At 39.6% G+C, this 20,412-nt stretch overlaps 1 protein-coding gene across 13 annotated transcripts in view; it reads right to left on the reverse strand.

Moving 5' to 3' along the window:
- LOC135487591 (protein quaking-A-like) overlaps positions 1 to 20,412 on the reverse strand; it is a 76,998-nt gene that overhangs the window by 22,317 nt on the left and 34,269 nt on the right. For 3 of the 13 annotated variants that reach the window (XM_064771513.1, XM_064771512.1, XM_064771514.1), the window contains exons 5-8: positions 9,212 to 9,344; positions 8,437 to 8,571; positions 3,352 to 3,651; positions 1,391 to 1,446 (exon numbers count right to left, since the gene is read on the reverse strand). In XM_064771513.1, coding sequence (XP_064627583.1) covers positions 1,391 to 1,446; positions 3,352 to 3,651; positions 8,437 to 8,571; positions 9,212 to 9,344 — 624 coding nt within the window. Of the gene's footprint in view, positions 1 to 1,390; positions 1,447 to 2,821; positions 2,879 to 3,351; positions 3,652 to 8,436; positions 8,572 to 9,038; positions 9,160 to 9,211; positions 9,345 to 20,412 lie in introns of all 13 variants that reach the window. The other 10 variants (XM_064771509.1, XM_064771508.1, XM_064771510.1 and 7 more) reach the window with 6 other exon arrangements.

The following is a 20,412-nucleotide window of genomic DNA, read 5'->3' on the forward strand; positions in this document are numbered from 1 at the left end:
TAGGAGCACGCATTTTGAAATGCTGAAAGGAACATGGAAAGATTCTATTTTGCCGATTCACACAGGAGCATGAAGCTGAAAATGCTTCCCTAACAATTCTGTATTAAGGATGAACTGGACAATTTGTCATCTGTTTTAATAATCTGTCATTGATATTTTGCTACCTGCTTGCATGCTCTTGAGCAAATTGGCCAAACATTGATAACTATGGATTAGCGACCATACAGAGAGTGCCTTCTGTACCACAGTACAAATCCCCAAAGCCCGCATAAAAACTTCAAGAAATTACCCTTTCACTTTTGACAATTAATCCAGATCTGAATTGTTTGGATGAAAAGTAACCACAGGGATGGGGAATAACCGGGAGTCTGGGAAATTAATGCGGACACAATTACTCGGGGGAAAGCGGAGCTGGGTTTTTTGTATCTTAGGAATGCCATTTTATTTTGCTGCATTTTGTACGTAAAGGAATGCTGTAAGATCTCTGGTCCCTCGTTCACTTGTTAATAGAAGAGAAACAGAAGAGGGGAGTTACGACAGATATGTCATTGTCAGTAGACGACGCTAGGAGCCGACGTCTAAACGATAACATCAAAACTAACTTTTTTCGAATGTAACTTTCAAAATGCCCAAAACACCCATTATTTTAAAGAAAGTACAAGTAAATGATATTCTGGTATGCCTTCGCTTGAATCAGAATTGAAACGACCCCCCACAGCCACCTTAAATCAAAGACCATAATCGATTTTGTTGCCTCTCGCAAAGTACAACATGAGCCAATTAAGTCAATTAGTGTCTCCATTATAACAATTCCATGTCATTATCAATTGTTAAACTAATTGGCCACTTTCCGCAGGGGATGCCAACAGCCCAACAGATTGGAATAAAACACTATCAACATTGGGTTTTTTACTTCAAACTTTTCTGTGTCATCAACTGATAAATTGGAGACAGGTTTTTATGAGAGTTTTTAAATCAGCACCAATGATCCCCGTTTTAAATTTCAGAAGGGTCTAACTGTTAGGAAGTTAGGTTTTCAATTCAGGCTGAGTCGATCAATTAGTTTATTTAAGTTAGATTAATTAATTAATTAGTTATAACTAATTAACTAAACCGGTAGTTCAAAAATGCATGGCTCAAGCCCGAGCAGATATGTGTAAACATTCCATTAAAACATGGCTTGAAAATCACTTAATTTAAAATATCAACAGTAATGGCTTGTTATGACTTATTAGTTATCATTTGGTCCAACTGCACATGGTAGTTTATGGGAAGGACTACAGGATCAGACCCTAGTATCAAAAGTTCCACAAGACACCAATGGTCCGCTTAACCTCACCACTGAGGTTATTCAAATTAATATACCGGCAATGAGCAACAACAGACTCACCAGAATCTCTTGTGAAATGGAGGTTTGAAGGGAACTGGAAGGAGAGCCTTTGAACCCTACAAATATCAAGAAGAAAGTGCTTGGTGAATCTGTTGCGCTGATACAGACCAGTATATCAATTTGAATCATATTCCACTGTTTTTTACTTGTTATGTGACAAACTCAGGTTACACCAGCTTCTTCAGAGGAGGAAGAAATATTGCTGTAATAAGAGAAATACTAATCTAAATATAAAGTCTTTCAAAAGGACTAAGGATACCACCCTGAAGCGTCAAGGATCAAGACGAAGGATGCATGTGTACAAGGGTCCCACGTGACTTTTTCAGTAGTAATAGTCCAATAATCTGACTCTACACCACAATATCATGTAACAAGCAAATTTAAAATTTGAATAAATTTCTCTCAACACCATCATTTCTTCCTCCATGTTGGACTGACACATTGTTCTATTTGGTAAACATTTTAAGTTTTGCAGAAAAACTGTGATCAACGTTATTTTTTGTTACGCCTAATAGTGGAGTTGTATGGGACTAAAATTTTACTTGAAAAAAAATACCGACAATGTTGCTCAATGGCTGGTTGGCATTTTTAGAACAGAAATATTCAGAAGGTTAAACATGATCTCAAAGGTCAAGGTCAAATTATCGCAACCTTTGCCAAGGTCAAACCTCAGATTCACCCAAGGTCACGATTAACCAAATGATATTTTGGTCTAAAATGAGGCTGAACATGTTACATTTGAAAAACTATGGATTACCAGACAAAAAAAATCTATCCTTAGTTTCAATTATTATGCCGGATACTGGCGGCTTGTTTCGCATTCCACACTTCAAAATGAACAGTAAGCAAATGATAAGTTACTGACAAATGCACCATTAGCGTTCATTTCTCTCTAAGATTACTGTGTATCTAGTGCAAATCATGCACATGATGTATGCTGAGCACACAGGTAAACTTGAGAGAAACTGACACTTCAGCAATAACCCACCAACCAGGAACAACATATTTTTAGTGAGCTACAGTTAGAAAATCCAAAATTAAGAAAAAGCTGTTCGTTATTCTCACTACACACTGCTCAAAGGCCGTATCCACTAAAACATTTTACCGCTGCAGTCACCTCGCAGTAAAACTGCCCTCGTCTCCAGGGGTTACTTGGTAATTCAAATTACCAGCTCGCGAAGTTGGTGGGAAATGGAAGTACCATTTTTGTTTATTACCAAATAACTGCTGGGGTCGTATGCAGTTTCGCGGCAGGGGAGACCACTGCGGGAAACTGCTCAACTGGAATCGGGCCTTCAGATTCAACATAAGGGTATTTACAAATCTCTGGCTTTCTCACAGTAACATTCAACAAAATCATTTAAATTAGCCCTAATTAGCATATTCATGCCAGGCCCGGTCAATAACATATGAAAGACATTGGCTGCTCACTATTTAATATGCTCTGTCCATGAAAATGTCCCATCTCTCGCGAATAAAAGGCAGCTTCTAAATATATCAAAGTATTGCAAATATTAAGATATATTTCAAACAAGGTCAACAATGACAGGCCGCAAAATTAAAAGTCCAAGTGGCCTTGGCCAAGTTTCATTGCAAACTTTAATAAAAATGCATAAAATTCTTCTAAAGATATTTGCAGGTCGTTCAGATATGCGGAAAATTCGGTTCCGATTCCCAACACCAATACACGTTCCTCAATATATATATATAAATTGAACACTATAGCAAAATAATACTGATTGTACAATTCCATTGCAGCTATGAATACTGATAATGTAAGCGAATACATTATATCACATATAATACTTAAACAAGGGCAAGGACGCATGAAGCTTTCCTCAAGCCCGTCATGGACAGTCTTTTGGGTTTTTTCAGCAGTTAGGACGTTTCGGCGGCGGCTACCCCATAATGCCTCATATGTTGGGCGTTGGGGACGTGGCAATGTATGAAAAATGGTCTACCTGCTGCAGATTGGTCAACAGCAGCTCCGTGAAAGTCGTAAAGAGCCGTCGGCGCTGCTGCCGTTAAAGCGTGTGCGTATTGGTGGTACTCTGGTGTGTACGGGTAGATCATCGCTGCTTCTGTTGGCGACATCATGGCGGTCGGCGCGTGGTGGTTCAGGAGACCGGCACCTGTCGTCGGTACGCCCGTTGGAAGACGAGTAGGGGGTTGAGCAAAGAATACGGGAGCACCAGCGGGTGTTGGCGGAGATCGCATCTGTGGGACGGCAAGCTGAGGGGGGAAGACCCTCGGGGCATCAGCTGTTAGAAAGAAAGATTGACACAAACTATTAAGTAAGACGCAAATATAAACAAGAGTGAAATATCTTCGTATTTACAATATCATTACTAGAATGAAATATTCTTATCATAATTTTACTTGAAGAATGATTTAGAGAATTATAAGAGCAGAAAAGTTGTAGATTTACTTGTGTATGAAGATTCGAATGAATTAACACCGATCTACAGATACCACAAGAGATTTGTGAAATCAGTGAAACAGCTCAGAAACCTTTTAACAGGTTTGTTGTTATCGAAAGTATGAAAGTAAGAATTGAGAGGGAAATATTCGACCTGATGACTTTTACTGTCTTGCTAAAATGAATAAGATACTTTATATTTTTAAGCTATTAGGTGCATCTAAGATATGACCCACACAGGGCTTTCAGTCCCCTTCAACTTCAGGTCAAACCCTTATTTCTGAATTTTCGTTTTTTGAAAGCCCTGCCATGCGATCTATGTACAGATATCTGCACATTGCACATGTACGACATATTACCATCAGCCTCCTCTTGTGTCCACTTGGAGGCGCTCCAACCACTTTTTCCACGTTTCCACTGCGTTCGTTACCAGGTTGGGTTTTAGAAAGCTCTAAAATCCCTGGTTATATTTTGGTTAAAATGGTTTTCAGTAACGTTATTATTGCATCATGCGGTTTTTAAAAATTTCAATAAGTGCTAGGACATTTAATTTAACGAGTTTGTTAATAATAGCACCATGAGTAGATTTTAACAACATTTAGCAATATTTGATTAGCAATTACATAATGGGTCAAAAATTAATATCACTGGCCATGCACATGCACAATAAAAATCACACTAAATGAATCTAGGGATACTGATGCGAAAAGTAATGATACGTTAAAAAGAGCTATGGGTGGGAATAACGTGTAAATCATGCTGTGTAGGTATGATATTCTACAGAAAATGAAAAAGAGACTTGACTGTTTCAACCCAAATTGACATCAAAGTCCCAATACATCTATCTATACAGCGCTAACAATAAAATATAGCGGTACAGATAGTGCGCAACAGACCATCATCTGACTTCAAGTCGCCACAAGATTGAATTCCCGATGTTCAAAACCATTGATTAAATGAACATAGTCGGAAAGTGCAGAATACCCCCTTCCACTTATGAGCCCTAAAATGTAGATAAACCCCATTTACACATGACTTAAGGATAAACTTAATCAACGTTAGATCAAAGCTTTCATGTGAGACCAAAGATCCACGACTGTTTCATTCGCCAAATGCAACTCGAGTCAAAGTCATTTTCCCTCAATTTTCTCCCGATGTATCAAAGGCACGGCCCCGGGTCTTGGCGACACGTCGTAAACGAATGTAGCAGGCAACGATCTTATCGCATCACGTCATACGCAGATTCTCCTTAAGCCGTTTCCACGGTGTAATTAAGGCATAGCTGCAGATGTCATGTTTCAAACTCCTGCCTTTGCACTTTTAAGCATCAGAATTTGCAAGCGGTAAAAAATTCACGAACTTGTTATGTTTTAGATTAATGAACCCCAGTTAGACGACACAATAAAACAATGTTGGTTATGAACATTAAGTCAAGTGTTTTCTCTTCTTGTCTGTAAAAACATCATCTCAAAAACTTCTCAAAGAAATCCAAAATGTAGTGTGATATTGTGCAATAGCAGTGTTAGTGACAACCCTAAGAGGTCAGTTGTGATGACCTTCAGAGGTTGTGATGACCTTCAGAGGTCAAACTGACAAGCAATTTTTCCATTCTCTTGCCAACCTATGAAATATTCCCAAAATGAAATCAACCCTGATTGTTCAATCATCATAAATACATCACCAGTGAAGCAGTACAATACAACCAAATGTGTTGATAATATTCTCATTAACTTCACTGATAAGATTTTCGCACACAAAACGAGTACAAGATGTATTGCATTGCTTGTGAATACAACCAGCCTATTTTGGATGTATACGACTGAATGAAGTCTATATTATGAATTTCAATCCGTTTTTCTGATGACCTGACCGGTGCTAATAAACAGCCTTATTAATATTTAAGTAAACATGCCTTTCTCATAAGACACTTAAATATTCATTGTGAACAAAATTAGTTTTGAAAGCAGATTGGTTGCACAAGTTTTGGTGTGAAAGTATGAGAGTATGCTAATCTTTGAGATGTATAAAGCATAAGTAGTTGTTAAAATGGGTGAACTTAATTGCCAAGTGAGAGAAATCAGTAGACCTTTACCAAAATTGCACCGAGTTTAAATCGAAGCAAAAAAAAGAATCACGTTAAAATTTAAAGAGTAATAACTGAAGATATTCATAAGCAAAGGAAAGTGAGGCCAAGGCACCTGCAGTGCCGAAGACAAGAATAGTTTGACGATGTAGAAAGTTGTAGTTTTAGAAATTTTGATATTTGCATGTTTTCTCACGCCAATAGAAGAGAGAGCAGCGAATGAAATGAACGCAAGTGAATCACATGGTTTGAATCACGGAGTGATCGAAATGTACATGTCCAAGTGCGTATGGTGGAGATTACAAACCATGTTAGACGTGCATCATAACGCTAGATGTGCATCGTATGGGATAAGTTATCTGTGCATCTTATTGGTAAACCCTACTCTAATCCACAGCAGCAGATTAAAGGACAACATCTATGAGGAAATGGGTCATCCTTGAAATACCAGTGGTGCCACCTACTACACAGAGGAGGAGCTATGCACTGACAATGTACATCATACAGTACACTGCACCTTTTCTGTATAGTGGATGACTCCCAGGAGTTTCAAGGAGGGCATGTATTTCATCAGTCTTGTCCTTAAACAACCAAATACCTGCCCAACACCGGATATTGAAAATCCAAATGTTGCACGACAATTTTCAAGTTTATGTTTAGTTTTTTTGCTCATATTAAAGTGTTGTTGCTATTTGTTACGGTCAATGCTATTGGTTAGAATGTTATACTCCATCTGATTGGGCAGGATGCAGAATGCTCACCGAGCTTGACGTATACCTCAACAGCGATGATCAAGGAGCACGGTAGAACCAGGAATCATCATAGTGATGGGACAGCAAGAAATTGACTTTAGATTCCACCGTGGTACTGTTTGACAAGTCCATCAGCTAAACTGTGGTACATGAGAATTCCAAAGCATCATCCGCATACGAAAGATACGAGTGGGTTTCTAACTTGATGTAGAGCCGATGGCAAGATGCTCCGCTGCTATCAGCTACGTGTAGAGGATTGTTCCTAATGGGTTGTAAAACCTTCCAGAGACAAGCTAGAGCACCAGAGAAACATTCCAGAAGTATTTCTTCACCTACGCTAGGAGGAGGGGATTAGGTTTCAGGATGACCTTTCAACAATTTGCAAACTATCAGAGTTGGTATTTTTCTTCCAACTTTCAGATAGTTGGCGACTCTACCGCAGAGCAGTATGATATAATGGTGAGCTGCCGCAAGAAATAAGTCATCTTTTAACAAAGTCCCTACGTTTCCTTAGACATAAAGCAAGACAACCTATTAGCTAAGACGAGACATGAGAACGGAGCTAAGTATTGATTGCTGATTACTATTGAATACTGATCTGACGAAGCACTCATGCTAAAGACCCCGGAGCATCCAGCGTCTTCCCCCAAGTACTTCCACGATCCGATAACTCCCACACCGCCTCGGGTCTCCCGTCGATTACGACCTCTGAGCACGGCAACCGAATCAACTTTCCACGGCCAGCGTGGAACATACGAGTAATGAACCAATGAACGCTGTAATACTATGATTGACTGTCATCAGATTCTCGTCAAAGGTCGCCTCGTAAATGTTGAGGTCAACGCGCCAAGAAAATCAAAGATTCCCTATCCTATTAGAGTTGCAGTGCAGGATCAATAGACTACACAGATGTCATCGGCGATTTCCAAACAGGGAACACACTCGAGAAATCGACTGATCAGCGAAGAAGACTTCATTTGCAAGTACATGCCGAGACGACTGATTTCATTTGGCTGGAATTCCTCTTCTCCATCTGCCGTCAATATTTTTGCCATAAATTCATCGCGTTTCTCTTGAGACATTGACAGGCGCCCGGCGTGGCACGGTTCTCATCAGATGGGGTGTCAGTGTAAATCTTCCCTCGATTGTCAATTTAACACCAAGATGACAAAGTGTATCATATGCGGGAAGTTGGACGAGATATTAACAGCCGAGGTTTCTTCATCGATGATCGAACGCCAGATCCTTCCCATTTGGCATCAATGAGGGCAAACAACGTCTGCGGGTCTCAATCAACTGATGAACACCAAAATGTCAATTTCAGTAAAAAATGTTGCCACTCTCAGGGATGTGATCGCTGGAGTGGAGGTACTTTGGCTTCCGATCGAACAAAATCTGTTTCTTTATCATACATAACAGATGAACCATGGCAGTTTAGAAGTCAACAAGTCATTGAGTCATCAATCCTGCCATATTGAATCTAGAGGCTCAACAAGCGCACAACTCCTTATGAGAAATTCCATTAGCAACAATTCCAAAATCGACCAGGAATTGGGAAGACAAATCAAAGACCATTCCAAAAATCAATGCAGCCAAGCCCATCATAATCGGATCACTACAACGTGTTTAAAAGCTATCAGCAGTGCAGTAAATTCATAAGTCAGACTCTAAATCGTGTTGTGTGTCAGTCGGATTCCCTTATAGGCTAAAGATTATAGTCACGCTTTCAAATCTCGAGAGAAATTTTTTTTCACCACGAATGTTTTTGGAGAGATTTGAAAAAGGTTCTTACATCTGTGGTTTCCATGAGGCGATCCCCGGAGTTGGTTCGTCTGTTCGTCCTGGCCATTTGTGGGTTTATTCATTCCCTGTGACATCATGTCTGTCAGAAGGTGTAAGGGAAGCATGCCAGGCATACCGGGGAGGTCTACATTCAAACAAAATAAGGGGCGAAATATATCAGTTCTATTTCTAAACTAATAAAAAAACACGACACAAAAACTGATCTAAAACGCACATTTCTCAGTATAAACTAAATCAACACACCAATAAAGAAATCACGTCTAAATTTATACTAAGATGCAAAGATTTAAAATCGGTGAAAAAAATGTGCGATGCAATAGTAACAGTGACTAAAAGCAGACCGTAAATGAAGAAAAAGGGCCATCCAGAGAGGTGTGAAATTGAAAACATCGGAAGTGGCATGCCGAAGGACACAAACGTGATATAAAAATAGGGGCGACGATACATCTCATCGAATAGATAGACACAGAGAGCAAACAAGCATCTAAGCTTAGAATAAACGGATGCCACGAAGCATGCATAGAGAAGCCACAATGCCAACAACAAAATCCAACACGTCCGACAAGAGAAACGCTTGCGGAGTGCACTTACGAGACTGGGTCACGTTAACTTGTTGTGAACCGGGCGACGGTTTGCTAGTATCGCGGTAAGTTCCGTTCAGAATCGCCAGTTCCATGAGCTGGCGTTTTTTTAACTCATCCTGCCCCTCCGGCTGAAATTGCAGATTAGATACGTTAGTACAGGTTGTTGGTTAGGCAACTTACGCAGTGGAACACCTGATGATGAATTGGCTGTGGTCGCACATGCTGCTTGTAGTTTATTAGCGGCACGTAACGTACCATTGTTAATGGCGAGCTCCATCAACTGCATCTTCTTCCACGGGTCTTCACCGTCGGGCTAGAAAAACAAGGCGGGGAAAAGGTAACATGCAGGATAACTATGACAGAATGAAAATCATCTACAAGCAACTAGCTAAACCCACCACCACAGGTGTCCATAGTTGCCAAATTGTGGCGATGACAGGGACAACATCATGTGAAGTACATGAAACCATGCAAGCACACGGTCAACTAGAAACATCTTAACATCCAAGCATCAGAAAGACCTTCTTCGAATGAGTAGTCATGCAGTTTATTCAATTTGACCATCCGATCAGTTCAGCTGATGTTCTTTTACACACATTATGATTTAGTTGACCGTGTGCGGAGTACTCAAAACACAAAATCAGTACACAGTAAGTTTGTTTCATGTTGTATTGACTGGAAATCTGCTCATTTGAATGAACAATGCACAGTTTCATCCAATCTACACAACTTGAAACATACTTGGTGAATCCGCATGATACAGTAGATGCCCCAAAATGTCTACAAAAATACAACCCCGTAATTCAGATCAATTTCAAGCAGTCTGCAGCCTCAACCATGAACTATTGGAAATTTTGAAATCATCCGCAAAACAGACCGGCACTTGCGCTGATGAGAGGGTAATCTTGAACTCCGTTACGGAAGATATTTGACAGCCATTCAATCTCGAGAACACTGGTGGAGATCTGAGATGGCCACGCAAATTCAGGCAAGCCATTAAGATACAAGTATATCGAGCAGAATTCTGACGAGGAATTTCATATTCTGATGACATCGGAATTTCTGGTAATATTATTCAGTGTCTTCCCTAACTGTTCAGAATGGTCTGATGCTAATTTGACATCAATAGTCTCCCTATTGAGGACAGCATTAGTCAGTCCAAAGGTTGTCCTCAATAGAAAGGTGCAGAGACTGCATTTAAAAATAGTTTGAAAGGAATGAAGTTTGTTCTCAAAAATATTTGCGAAGGATGAAACCCGGCTTTCACTTCCTTTGCAAACACCAAAGCAGTCCACGCAATCTTTCTGAACAAGCAATTATAAAGACGACACCAGCTTCCTCACTGTGCCACAGCAGGCTGCGGGGCAAAGTAATATTCTTCCATTAGTATTATGGTTATAGGCAATTTGTAATTCAATTGCGCTCGGATTTCAAATGAATTCTTATAGGTTAGAGATAATGATGAACGCAAATCAGACGCAACGAACGCTAAATCTAATTTTTAGTTGCGGCTTTGGGCAACAATTTCTTAGCAACGTAAGAAATGTTTGTGAAAGGTAAATTTAAAGAAGGGAATTTGCATATTGAAATTTTTAAACCGTGAATACTTTGTAATGCAATAGGTTTCATTGCAATCTTGGTTATACAAATGTACCACCCGAGAGCTTTGCGTAGGCTATATATAGAATTTGAGCCACATGCTGACACTTCTTTCCAGTAATTTCACTGTAATTTGTTGTGACTAAACTTAAAAGGGTTAAATACTTCAGTAATCTGATCCTTTGGCCATGGGAACAGAGTAAAACTCCCATAGGTCTATACCCGCCAATAATACATTGTTTCAACAAGACTAATGAAAGCTTTGAAACCACATCTGAAGTTCGATTTTAATCCAAAGTCACACCCAATGAAGCTCGGAGGCGTTCAAAATATTATTATTAGTCTTATTGGTTAGACACCCCAAAACGAATAACCAGAAATAGTTCTGCATAGAAGAGGCCCGCTGGGACAACTTCTGGCCATGTCATGGTAACTTGCCTCTAAAATAGGCTTAGCATTACAAAGGTATTTTCTTGTAGCGATTATCTGATTATTGGGTAGCTTAGTCGCTACATGTATCAAGCTCAACTTGGACTAATAGCCTTTAGAGTCCCACCATTTCACCATTAATTCTCTGTGTTCTAATCAATTGGTGATTTTCATTTGAAATATGTCACCAACAAATAGGGCAGAGGGATTTATCCCAGAATAACAACTTGGGGGGATTAGGATTAGGGCAATTTGGGCAAGATGGATGTACGTCATAATGGGTATTGGGCAACCAGTAACAAGTTTATTGAGAACATACAAACTGAAAAAATTTAACATTCACATACAATGTATTTATATCTTCATTCTGTAAGGCCACCCTTGAAAGTTGATTTCAAAATGCTTTTTAAAATGATTTTAGATCGCTTAATGTCATGCTTTTATCAATCCTACATTGCACACAGAAGCAACAAGAAAGCTTGCAATTGAAGGTTTCTGGCCCAGAACAGTTAGAATAGGCAAAAACACTCTACAACATGGCTTATTTTTGGTACCAAGAGCCCCCTCGCAGCCATGTTATCCAGTTATGCAATCACATTTCGACACCCACAGAAAAGTTCAATCTCTTTTTCACAAGTTATGCTATTCTTAATCTCACCAAAGGCTATTTTAAAGAACTTTTTCAACAGAACTGAACAATGGGGTTTCAAGATTTAAAATTCTATCCACAGCCGATTGTGTTTCTCGGAATTTTCCTCGTGAATTCCATCAATCCAAATGCTGACACAAAGAACCTTAACCCCAAAAAGTCTGATCTCCAAGTTTGTAACAGGCAGTCTAAGAGCTTGTTAAAGGGAATGTGCGATCTTGGAACGTTGTGTGTCAAGACGCTAACACAGCTTACCAACATGAGGGTAAAAACACATTTGTGTCTTTAATGACGGTCAATACAGTATTGACAAAGAGTTCCTTGAAACCAGACGTTGCTTTCTTATCAGAATCAATACAGCCTCGCAACTAATCCCATCAAACCAATTTCTCGATTCTAAATTCATTTCAAAATATTGCCAGACATCTTCCTGCTCCGGGGAGATAAAGGGTCACGATCTTGTATTCACAATGTCGTCAAATAACTGACCCGGTAAGCCAATAATCCTAGAATCTCAAAGACAAACTCAACCGGTATTGACTCAAATGCCTCAAAGACAATGTGTTTTGGATGACGTCCAATGAGATTTCAAATCTGATGACTTTGTGAGGCTGAATCGATCACAGCGGTGCTCTGCACCAATACGTTTCAATGTAGATTGCAAGTGCCCTGCGATCATAATCGCATGCGACACAAATCGCCGGTTTGCAGTGGTCATCAGAGGTGCCGGAGACAACATGAGTCAGCGATCGCAACAACTGGCGATCAGTATCAAACACAGCAACTATACCAGTTTCACCCAGTGTTGAGATATCTTTTTGTCAGTCACTGCAGCGATTATAATCGCTTGTCACGTAAAGATATTAGTATGGCCAGTCAAACCCGAACACTGAGATAAGTACAGGAGAATAGAACCAGACACGCTTTGCAGCTATTTGAGAAGAAACTAGACGAAACCACATCGCCAATATGATTAAGAACATCAAAAGTTCTGGATCATTTTATCAGAAACCAATTCTTTATACAGAAATCTGTATTCTTTCATTGCCCAAGGGACGAGTAAAAACACTTGTCGGAAACACAGACCAAATCTCTGAGATATCGAAACCAAAATTGATGGACCCAGGAGGCAGGGTATGTTTTCTGGAGCAGACTCGAGAACGATCACAAATCACAAATTCATGCTCCGCAAAAAAGGCACATTCTGTTGTCGTTCAGTGTAATTTTGTCGACACTTTATACCACAGCATCACAGTAATACTGTCCTATCCCTTCCACGTAATTTGATATGAGTCGCTGATAAGTCGAACAAACGATGACCAATTAACCATTGTTTCTGGTCAATTCTCTCAGTCGATGAAACAGGCAATGTCCAAGCAAGGCAAGCAAAGCCAGCCTGTTTGATGGTGGCTCATTCCATGGCAACAAACCGAGAACAAGGGAATCCAATTGTACTGACCAGAGGAGCAGGTGGCATAAGCTCACAGAGGATCAGGCTGTCTGTCTCAGGTCAACTTGAACAAAAAACAACATGTCAAGTTGTATACAAAACAGGGGAATCTCAAATCTAGTTGAGTTGAATTGGAACTACAGTCGGTTCCAATCTGGGCAGGCTACAGATGTATATATATGTACACACGATGTATGTGTTCATTGTGGGTCTTGTGGTGACGTATGGTTTATAATCACAATTGAGAGCTTTTGTCAATAAGCCACTGCCAGAAGAAGGGACAAACAATCAGACATTCTGTTGGCAAAGTTATTACAGTGAAAAAACAAACAGCAAATCCCAAGTAAAAATACTGGTTGGTTGAATAATGTGAGTGTCTCAAGAATGCCATACACTTTACAGGTTATGTAAGGCAAGTGGATAGCTGGAGGACTTACACATGTATTGAGATATCCTTCAGAGCCCTTTTGATCATTCAGAAAACATCCATGTTTTCTGTTGGTCAGCTGGACTATCCAATTTAGGTGACTGTCTCAAGAAATGGTATTGATATCCAATTTAGGTGACAATGTCACCCTAAAAGAACCCCAAATGTCATTTTTTTAAATCAAAATTTGGTTAGGAGTGATAAGGGCACATCTTATATGAGCCTCATATGTAGACACCCAAATAAAATACAACTTTTGAAGACTTTGACAATGTTGTCATTGCAATGTTTGATGTTTACACACATACTTTTGTCATGAATATAATACCATGTGCTCAATGCCTTTCCCATGAAGGGATAAGGGTCCTCACTCATAATTGGAAAATTCAATAGTTAGTAACCAACATACATCATCAAATACCACAAAGAATAAATAAATAAAGTTTAATTATTGCAAACTGAGTAATATTTGACGACATTTGCGACTTTGCCAACCATAGCTAAAGAATAGTGTAATACTTCTGTTTACAAAAGGTTTCAAGAGTTGGCTACAGAATATTTAGAAGCACAAGGACTTCTGTAGGTCCCTAAACGTCTCATACAGGATTGAACAAGTCCAAAGCCAAATGCGTAGGCCTTAGCTAAAGCATATTGCTACAGGCCTACTGGTATTTTGGACAATACCGAAGTAATTCTATTCAAATTGACCAACCAGATGAAAACCCCAAAGCACAGCATGAGACGTAATTCATTCTGAGGAAAGAATTGACTAAGTCTCATAGGTGATTACGTATTGACTTTTCTATAGATTTTCTAACCATTTTGAGCAATAAGATTTGAAGGACACTAAAGCCGAGTGTTTGAGCAAAATAAGCCTGATCGCTGATTATAAGTTTGAGAGTGAGACATGCCTGGGGGAAAGATGGCACTAATCAGATTCTGCCCCTGCTGAGTAAGTGCAGGACACTATGGACATCTTCATGGCTTATTAGCTTTTTACCAACTTGATAAGCTATTGGCTTGACAAAGTCTACCTTGAAAGGCTTATCTGTGAGGGCGAATGGCACAACAGTGGCCAAGTACGGGTCACAGAAACTGGTGGAGGGTTTGTAATGGTCACCAATTATCATAACAACTCCACGAAAGCTTTCAAGGTGAATTGGTTGTCTATCATTCTTTGACATTAGCCTTGGTAGTCTATGTCATTCTTTGACAACAAACTTCAGGTGAGGAGTAAACATTTGTTGCCACTCAGAGACCAGCCAGTAACCCGACAACGCACAGCATACCACAAACAGTAACACTGGACAGCTCTGCCTCGTAAAGAAAACAACATTATGATTGGAGACAATACGGCGAATAAATACATAGCCAATCAATAATTCGGCGACAAAGAAACAAGACCATTTTTAACGATTCATCCATAAGACGCAAATGCGGTGCTGCTTTACGTGAGACACCTTACGCCCAACCCGGAAAACTGGGGCAGCCATGTCAATACTGTTCATGACTGAACAAGTCAAAGATAACACACAATAAAGGTCAGAAATAAATCAATCATCAGTGGTCCAGGGGGCCTCCTTTGCGGTCCATTTATCACGACGGGCGTCCGCGCGGTTCGAGACCAAGTGCGACTGAAGCCCGATGATAACGGCAGTTGATGGTGAGATATGTAGCACAAGTGATCAATCTATTGATGAGTGATTTTCTCCTCTGGTAACCCGACCAAGTAACCACACATTATGAGGTTCACACCAAGTCAATATACCGCAACACAACCGATTACGGGGTTAGAGACCTTTGGAATAGCTGACACAAGATCAGGAAACCTCACAGCTTCATTTGGAAATGATTTCACCGCTTGGGCAGCACGGTGCAAATGTATATAACATTTCAATTTTTGAGAACTAAGTCAAGTGCGCTCTCGAGGGAAAAAAAGATTGGAAGTCCATTGTTTAAACCTCTTCAGAAGTTGGCTGTTTTTACATGATCGACTGGAGTGTTTGTGTTTGATATTTTATGAAAGGCTGAGAATATAATAACTACGACCGAGATGCATAGTCAGCATTTGGTCTTGTAAAATTTGATGAAGACCAGCGTCGGACCAAGTCAGGACATGTATACTCATTCTTTGATTTTCAACTTCATAGCACTTTTTTATCACATCTTTTCTCACACACAATCACTTCAATAGAGCCCATTTTTTTGGCAACCTTTAACTTTGTGGGTAACTCAGCATGAAAATACATGTAAACTAACGGGGCATGAACTTGTTTTAATTCTGCCCCAGTTATAGCTACCATCACCACCCCCAAACATGGGCACCATCCAACCACAAATTCACGCTTTTGTACTGCAAAATGACAGGATAAATAGCGCTGAACAGTTATTATTCACAAAGAATAACCATACATTGAGTGTATGGAATCCTTTTGCGACTTTTGACTAATGTCATCCAAAGGATAGTAGAAATAGGCCACAAGCAGACAAGTGCAAACCCTATTGTGGGAGCAACAGTGAGGAATTTCTCAACACAACAGACTTCTGTGGGAGGCCATGGGGTGTGCTATAAAATACCCTGACATGATCGAATTGGTTCTTGAACACTTCGCACAATGAATTCATATGCGATCATGATATAGATGATATGTAGCTTATTAAGTTCCTGTACACACAGTTTAATCCAACTTGTGCACAGTCAAGACTAAGACATTTTGTCCTCAAGTGGTTACAGCACACTTATATGAGGAAACTTTACCCCTTTAGGCCCCTCTACATTCAACAAGACCAAGATGTATATCATATCAAGCCTATTGAAATGTTTTCCATTCATTGGTGAGATTTGGAATGGATCGCCTCTCGAAATAATCTGCATTAATCCAAATCTGAGTCATGAACTGGTTTTTATACATGCACTTGAAATTGATATGAATATCAAGTACGATAAATAAAGGCTTCGGAAAAAAACTTGGCAAACTTGAAATGAACTATACTTTCAGATGAATCACATCACAGATGGCACACGATATCATGTTCATTTTTCAAAACAAGACACTTTCTCTGAAACAACCACTTACAAATTGCAAAACACCAAGTACTGCTAATTATCAAAACAAAAGCTCGATTGGCCAAATGAGAAGTATACAATAGACAACATGAAGTGTCCATTTCATATAATAGTTTTATCACTTTAAAGTGGCATACTACTACTTATGAAGACTGATTGCAAGATTACGAGACAATGCTGCGCATATTGATGCCTATACTCTTGTTGTTTGGTAAATGTTTTAGATAAAGACAAACATTTATAAGTAGATGGAACTACTTTGGAGTCTCAATTGTTTGCATGAAATGACGAATGAGCAAATAAGAAGTCGACAAATTTAAATTTTCAATGCAATTTCACAACTTTTGAGACTGAATCCGATTATAGACAAAGGAGCTTTTTTAATGGATAAAATCTCTTGAACCTTATGATTATTGACTTTCATGGACATCACGAGCATCACAAGTGGCCGATTTACCCCAAATATCAAATGGATCACCATATTTCATATCTTCTTTCTGGTCTGCTGGTCAAGCAGTCACACACGAGCCCAGCGGGAATATAACCACCGCACAAACCTAGCGCATTCATCACAACTTGAAACATAACCATCAAATTTGTACGGATTCCGACCGTGATCCGATTTCAAAAGCGATTGTTCTAGCTGGGAGGATTTCATTGGACGCAAAATATGGCACGACAAGCCCATCAATAACCTCAAATCAGATCGAACATGTCAACATGATACATGTATGTTTTATATCGACATTGATGTCATCTAGTTAAGGCGGCCATGAATTTGATGTCCCCACCAGAGCGTACAATTGGGGTTGATACATTCAGATGCTAAGGGCGAATTCATACTTTGACGCACGACAAACAATGTCTGCAAACAATATAAATCTGGACTCCGCATAAAGAAGTAGGCTTAGCAAATTTTTATCGCGTGCCGGCCGCCGATGAACTCATGCGTCGGATATGAATCCGCTGTAAGGCTATCTGCCGCGAAAGATTTGGGGAAATAAATCATCTGAATGGATTTTGTCTTTTTATGGTGTACCAAATGGTCCATAGCAGAATTAAAATGGAAACAGTATTGAATGGAGTAAACATCTGATAAAAATGTTATCATTGAGGCCAAGACTGATGTATATCCCTCACATTTGGTCAAATTGGTAATAAAAACTTTCGTTCAAACTTTATCTCGTTTCTAATATATTCATAAGATGTTGAACTATTTCCACTTTACTCTATTTGAACATAAATCACATTCATGAAATGTCATATTAGACACAGCGAGGGCTCTTGAAATAATTGTATGAAAGGGTTAACAAAGACGACATTCGTATAAATATGAATATACACCTAAATCAACTTATGAAAAGAAGAGAAGTGTTAGAAAACCAATGGGGATTGATAATATGTTTTGAAGCATGACAAAACTTGGAGAATATCAAGAAGAGGGGTTGTAGCTATAGTCTGTGTCACCACAACTTGCCTTAACTATCAGAGCCGTTTCCACACAAAACTTTACAGCCCCTCATGTAGCTCAACACAGATGATCTTGATATAGTTAGCTTTAGTTTGAATTTGTGTGGGTACTTTTAATTGTAATGGTAATAGGAGGGAATATTTTGAAACAACTCAAGCACGGCCATCGGATTTAATAGTCAACATGTCAATAGGGTTTGCAAGTAATTGTCACGGGAAAAACAAGTTGTAGCCTGTAAGTTACGCATAAGTACACGTTTGGCTGAAAAGACTCATTGGGTCATTTATAAGCCGGGTATGGAAATTCTCAATGTGATCATACCCTTACAATGGGGGGCTTGGTTATATGGCCAATGCATTATGATATACACTGGGACTACTGTGCAATGGGTCATGCAAATGACAATTTAGAATTCTTGAACTTGCTAAGTCAGTGAGACTAAAACTATTTCTCTGCTCTGTGAGATCTTAAAGTTACCAGACACTTTCTTCTGTGATTGCAATCACTGAAGCCTTAAAGTCACTTTCGACTTTTCTTCAATTATGCAGCTTTGGCCATTTGAAAAAGGAATGCAAATGCTTCAACTCGACAGCAATTCCTTTCCAATGGAAGCAAAGCTCTCACAATATGGAAATCAAAATCTTCACCAGAAAAAAACATTGAAATGCCTGAAGCACTTGAACGTGATACAAATGCACTTAGCATCCCTCCCCCATATCACGGACGAATAACACCATTTACGGGCAATGTGTAGGATCGTCAAGGAAAATGGCACATTTCCGTAAATGAATGGATGACACCTGCGATACATTTATCGATTGCTAAATGCCAATGGTGTTGTGAAAGGATCGTCGGGATTACCGATAAGCATGCCAATATTTTGAGGCCGTAGGACAAATGGTCTCGATACCACAGAGGCTATTCTGGGTTATCAGACAGTGCTGCTATGGAGGGAACACAGAATGGATGCTGAGGTGGGGGAGAAAAGAATTGGGTTGCCAAAATATTACAGCTTTTCGGCGACCAAATGCTTAACAACTGAGTTACGCAGCCACAAAAAAGTTAGGATTTTTCGTATGAACTGCAAGGTAGTTACAGATAAATCCAGTACTCCATCATACATTCTTCTTTTCGACAGTTCAAACTACCATTACACCTCACCCAATGGTTCCACAATCCTGTTCAAATTAGAATGGCTTCAGAAATGGCCATTCATTATCTCTGTGGGTGTAAAGGTGAAAAAGAATTGCAAACAACTTCTCTTACAGGTTGCATCTCAGCGGGTAGAAAAACCTTGGTAGGGAAGAAACTATATATCACAGCTTCCGCCAGCAGCATGCATCAGCTGGTAACCTGACACCACAGGTAATAGTCAGCAGGCTTCGCACAGTCGGTTCCAATGATTTTTAACAGAAGCCAAAGAAGTTCTTGTGGCCACAGTTGGCGAATGATCAAGACATCTACCAACGAAACTGCAGAAATTGCACATGCAGCTATGTTACCACTTCTAATGTTAGACCCTCTTTGACAATGCCACAAATATTCAAGACTTCAGAAAATACAGATATCTGATATCATGTATGCCAAAAACCTGAACTTCTATTTCAGAGAAAATTCGTTGCGTCAAATCAGAACCTTTGTACTGTCCATAACATAAACTATAAAAACATACGACATGTCACAACCAATAAGTGAATTCCACTGGTAGAATCTGCCCAATGAATCTGATGAATATTTTATTGGTTTTGTTACAACAGCGAGAGACAAGTTCTCATCTGCCAATACTTTAGCTCTGCTGCGGCATTGCACATGAACTTTCCAAACAGCACTGAACACCAGGTGTGCCTGTACAATCCCTCTCCCCTTACACATCCATGCCTACAAATGCTTCCTGCATATCGAGTTGAGTTGCGGAAGGTGATTTTTAATCACTTGTTCCTCCATATTGATATTAAAGAAGGTAAATTATCATGATTTCGTCCATCCTAGCACGTTGCAAGTGCAGTGGCCAGATCAATATTAAGACAAACATACATTGGCTATTGTACTAACACCTTGTAGTTCAAGATGGATTTCTTCAAGATGGATCACTGCAAGAACTTGCAAACCGAACAGCCAGTCTTGCTGCACATTGCGGTAGTATGATTTGATTCCATAAATTCGCCCATCAAAAGCTTCTTAACGCTGAAATGGTAGAAACTGCCACAATATTTCAAAAGACAGCTTTGCATCTCTCTAAAAGTCGCCCAAACAGCTCTAATATGACAGATCTGCTCGGTGTTGCATGAA

The sequence above is a fragment of the Lineus longissimus genome, chromosome 5 (genome assembly GCF_910592395.1).
Source record: "Lineus longissimus chromosome 5, tnLinLong1.2, whole genome shotgun sequence".
Taxonomy (NCBI): domain Eukaryota; kingdom Metazoa; phylum Nemertea; class Pilidiophora; order Heteronemertea; family Lineidae; genus Lineus; species Lineus longissimus.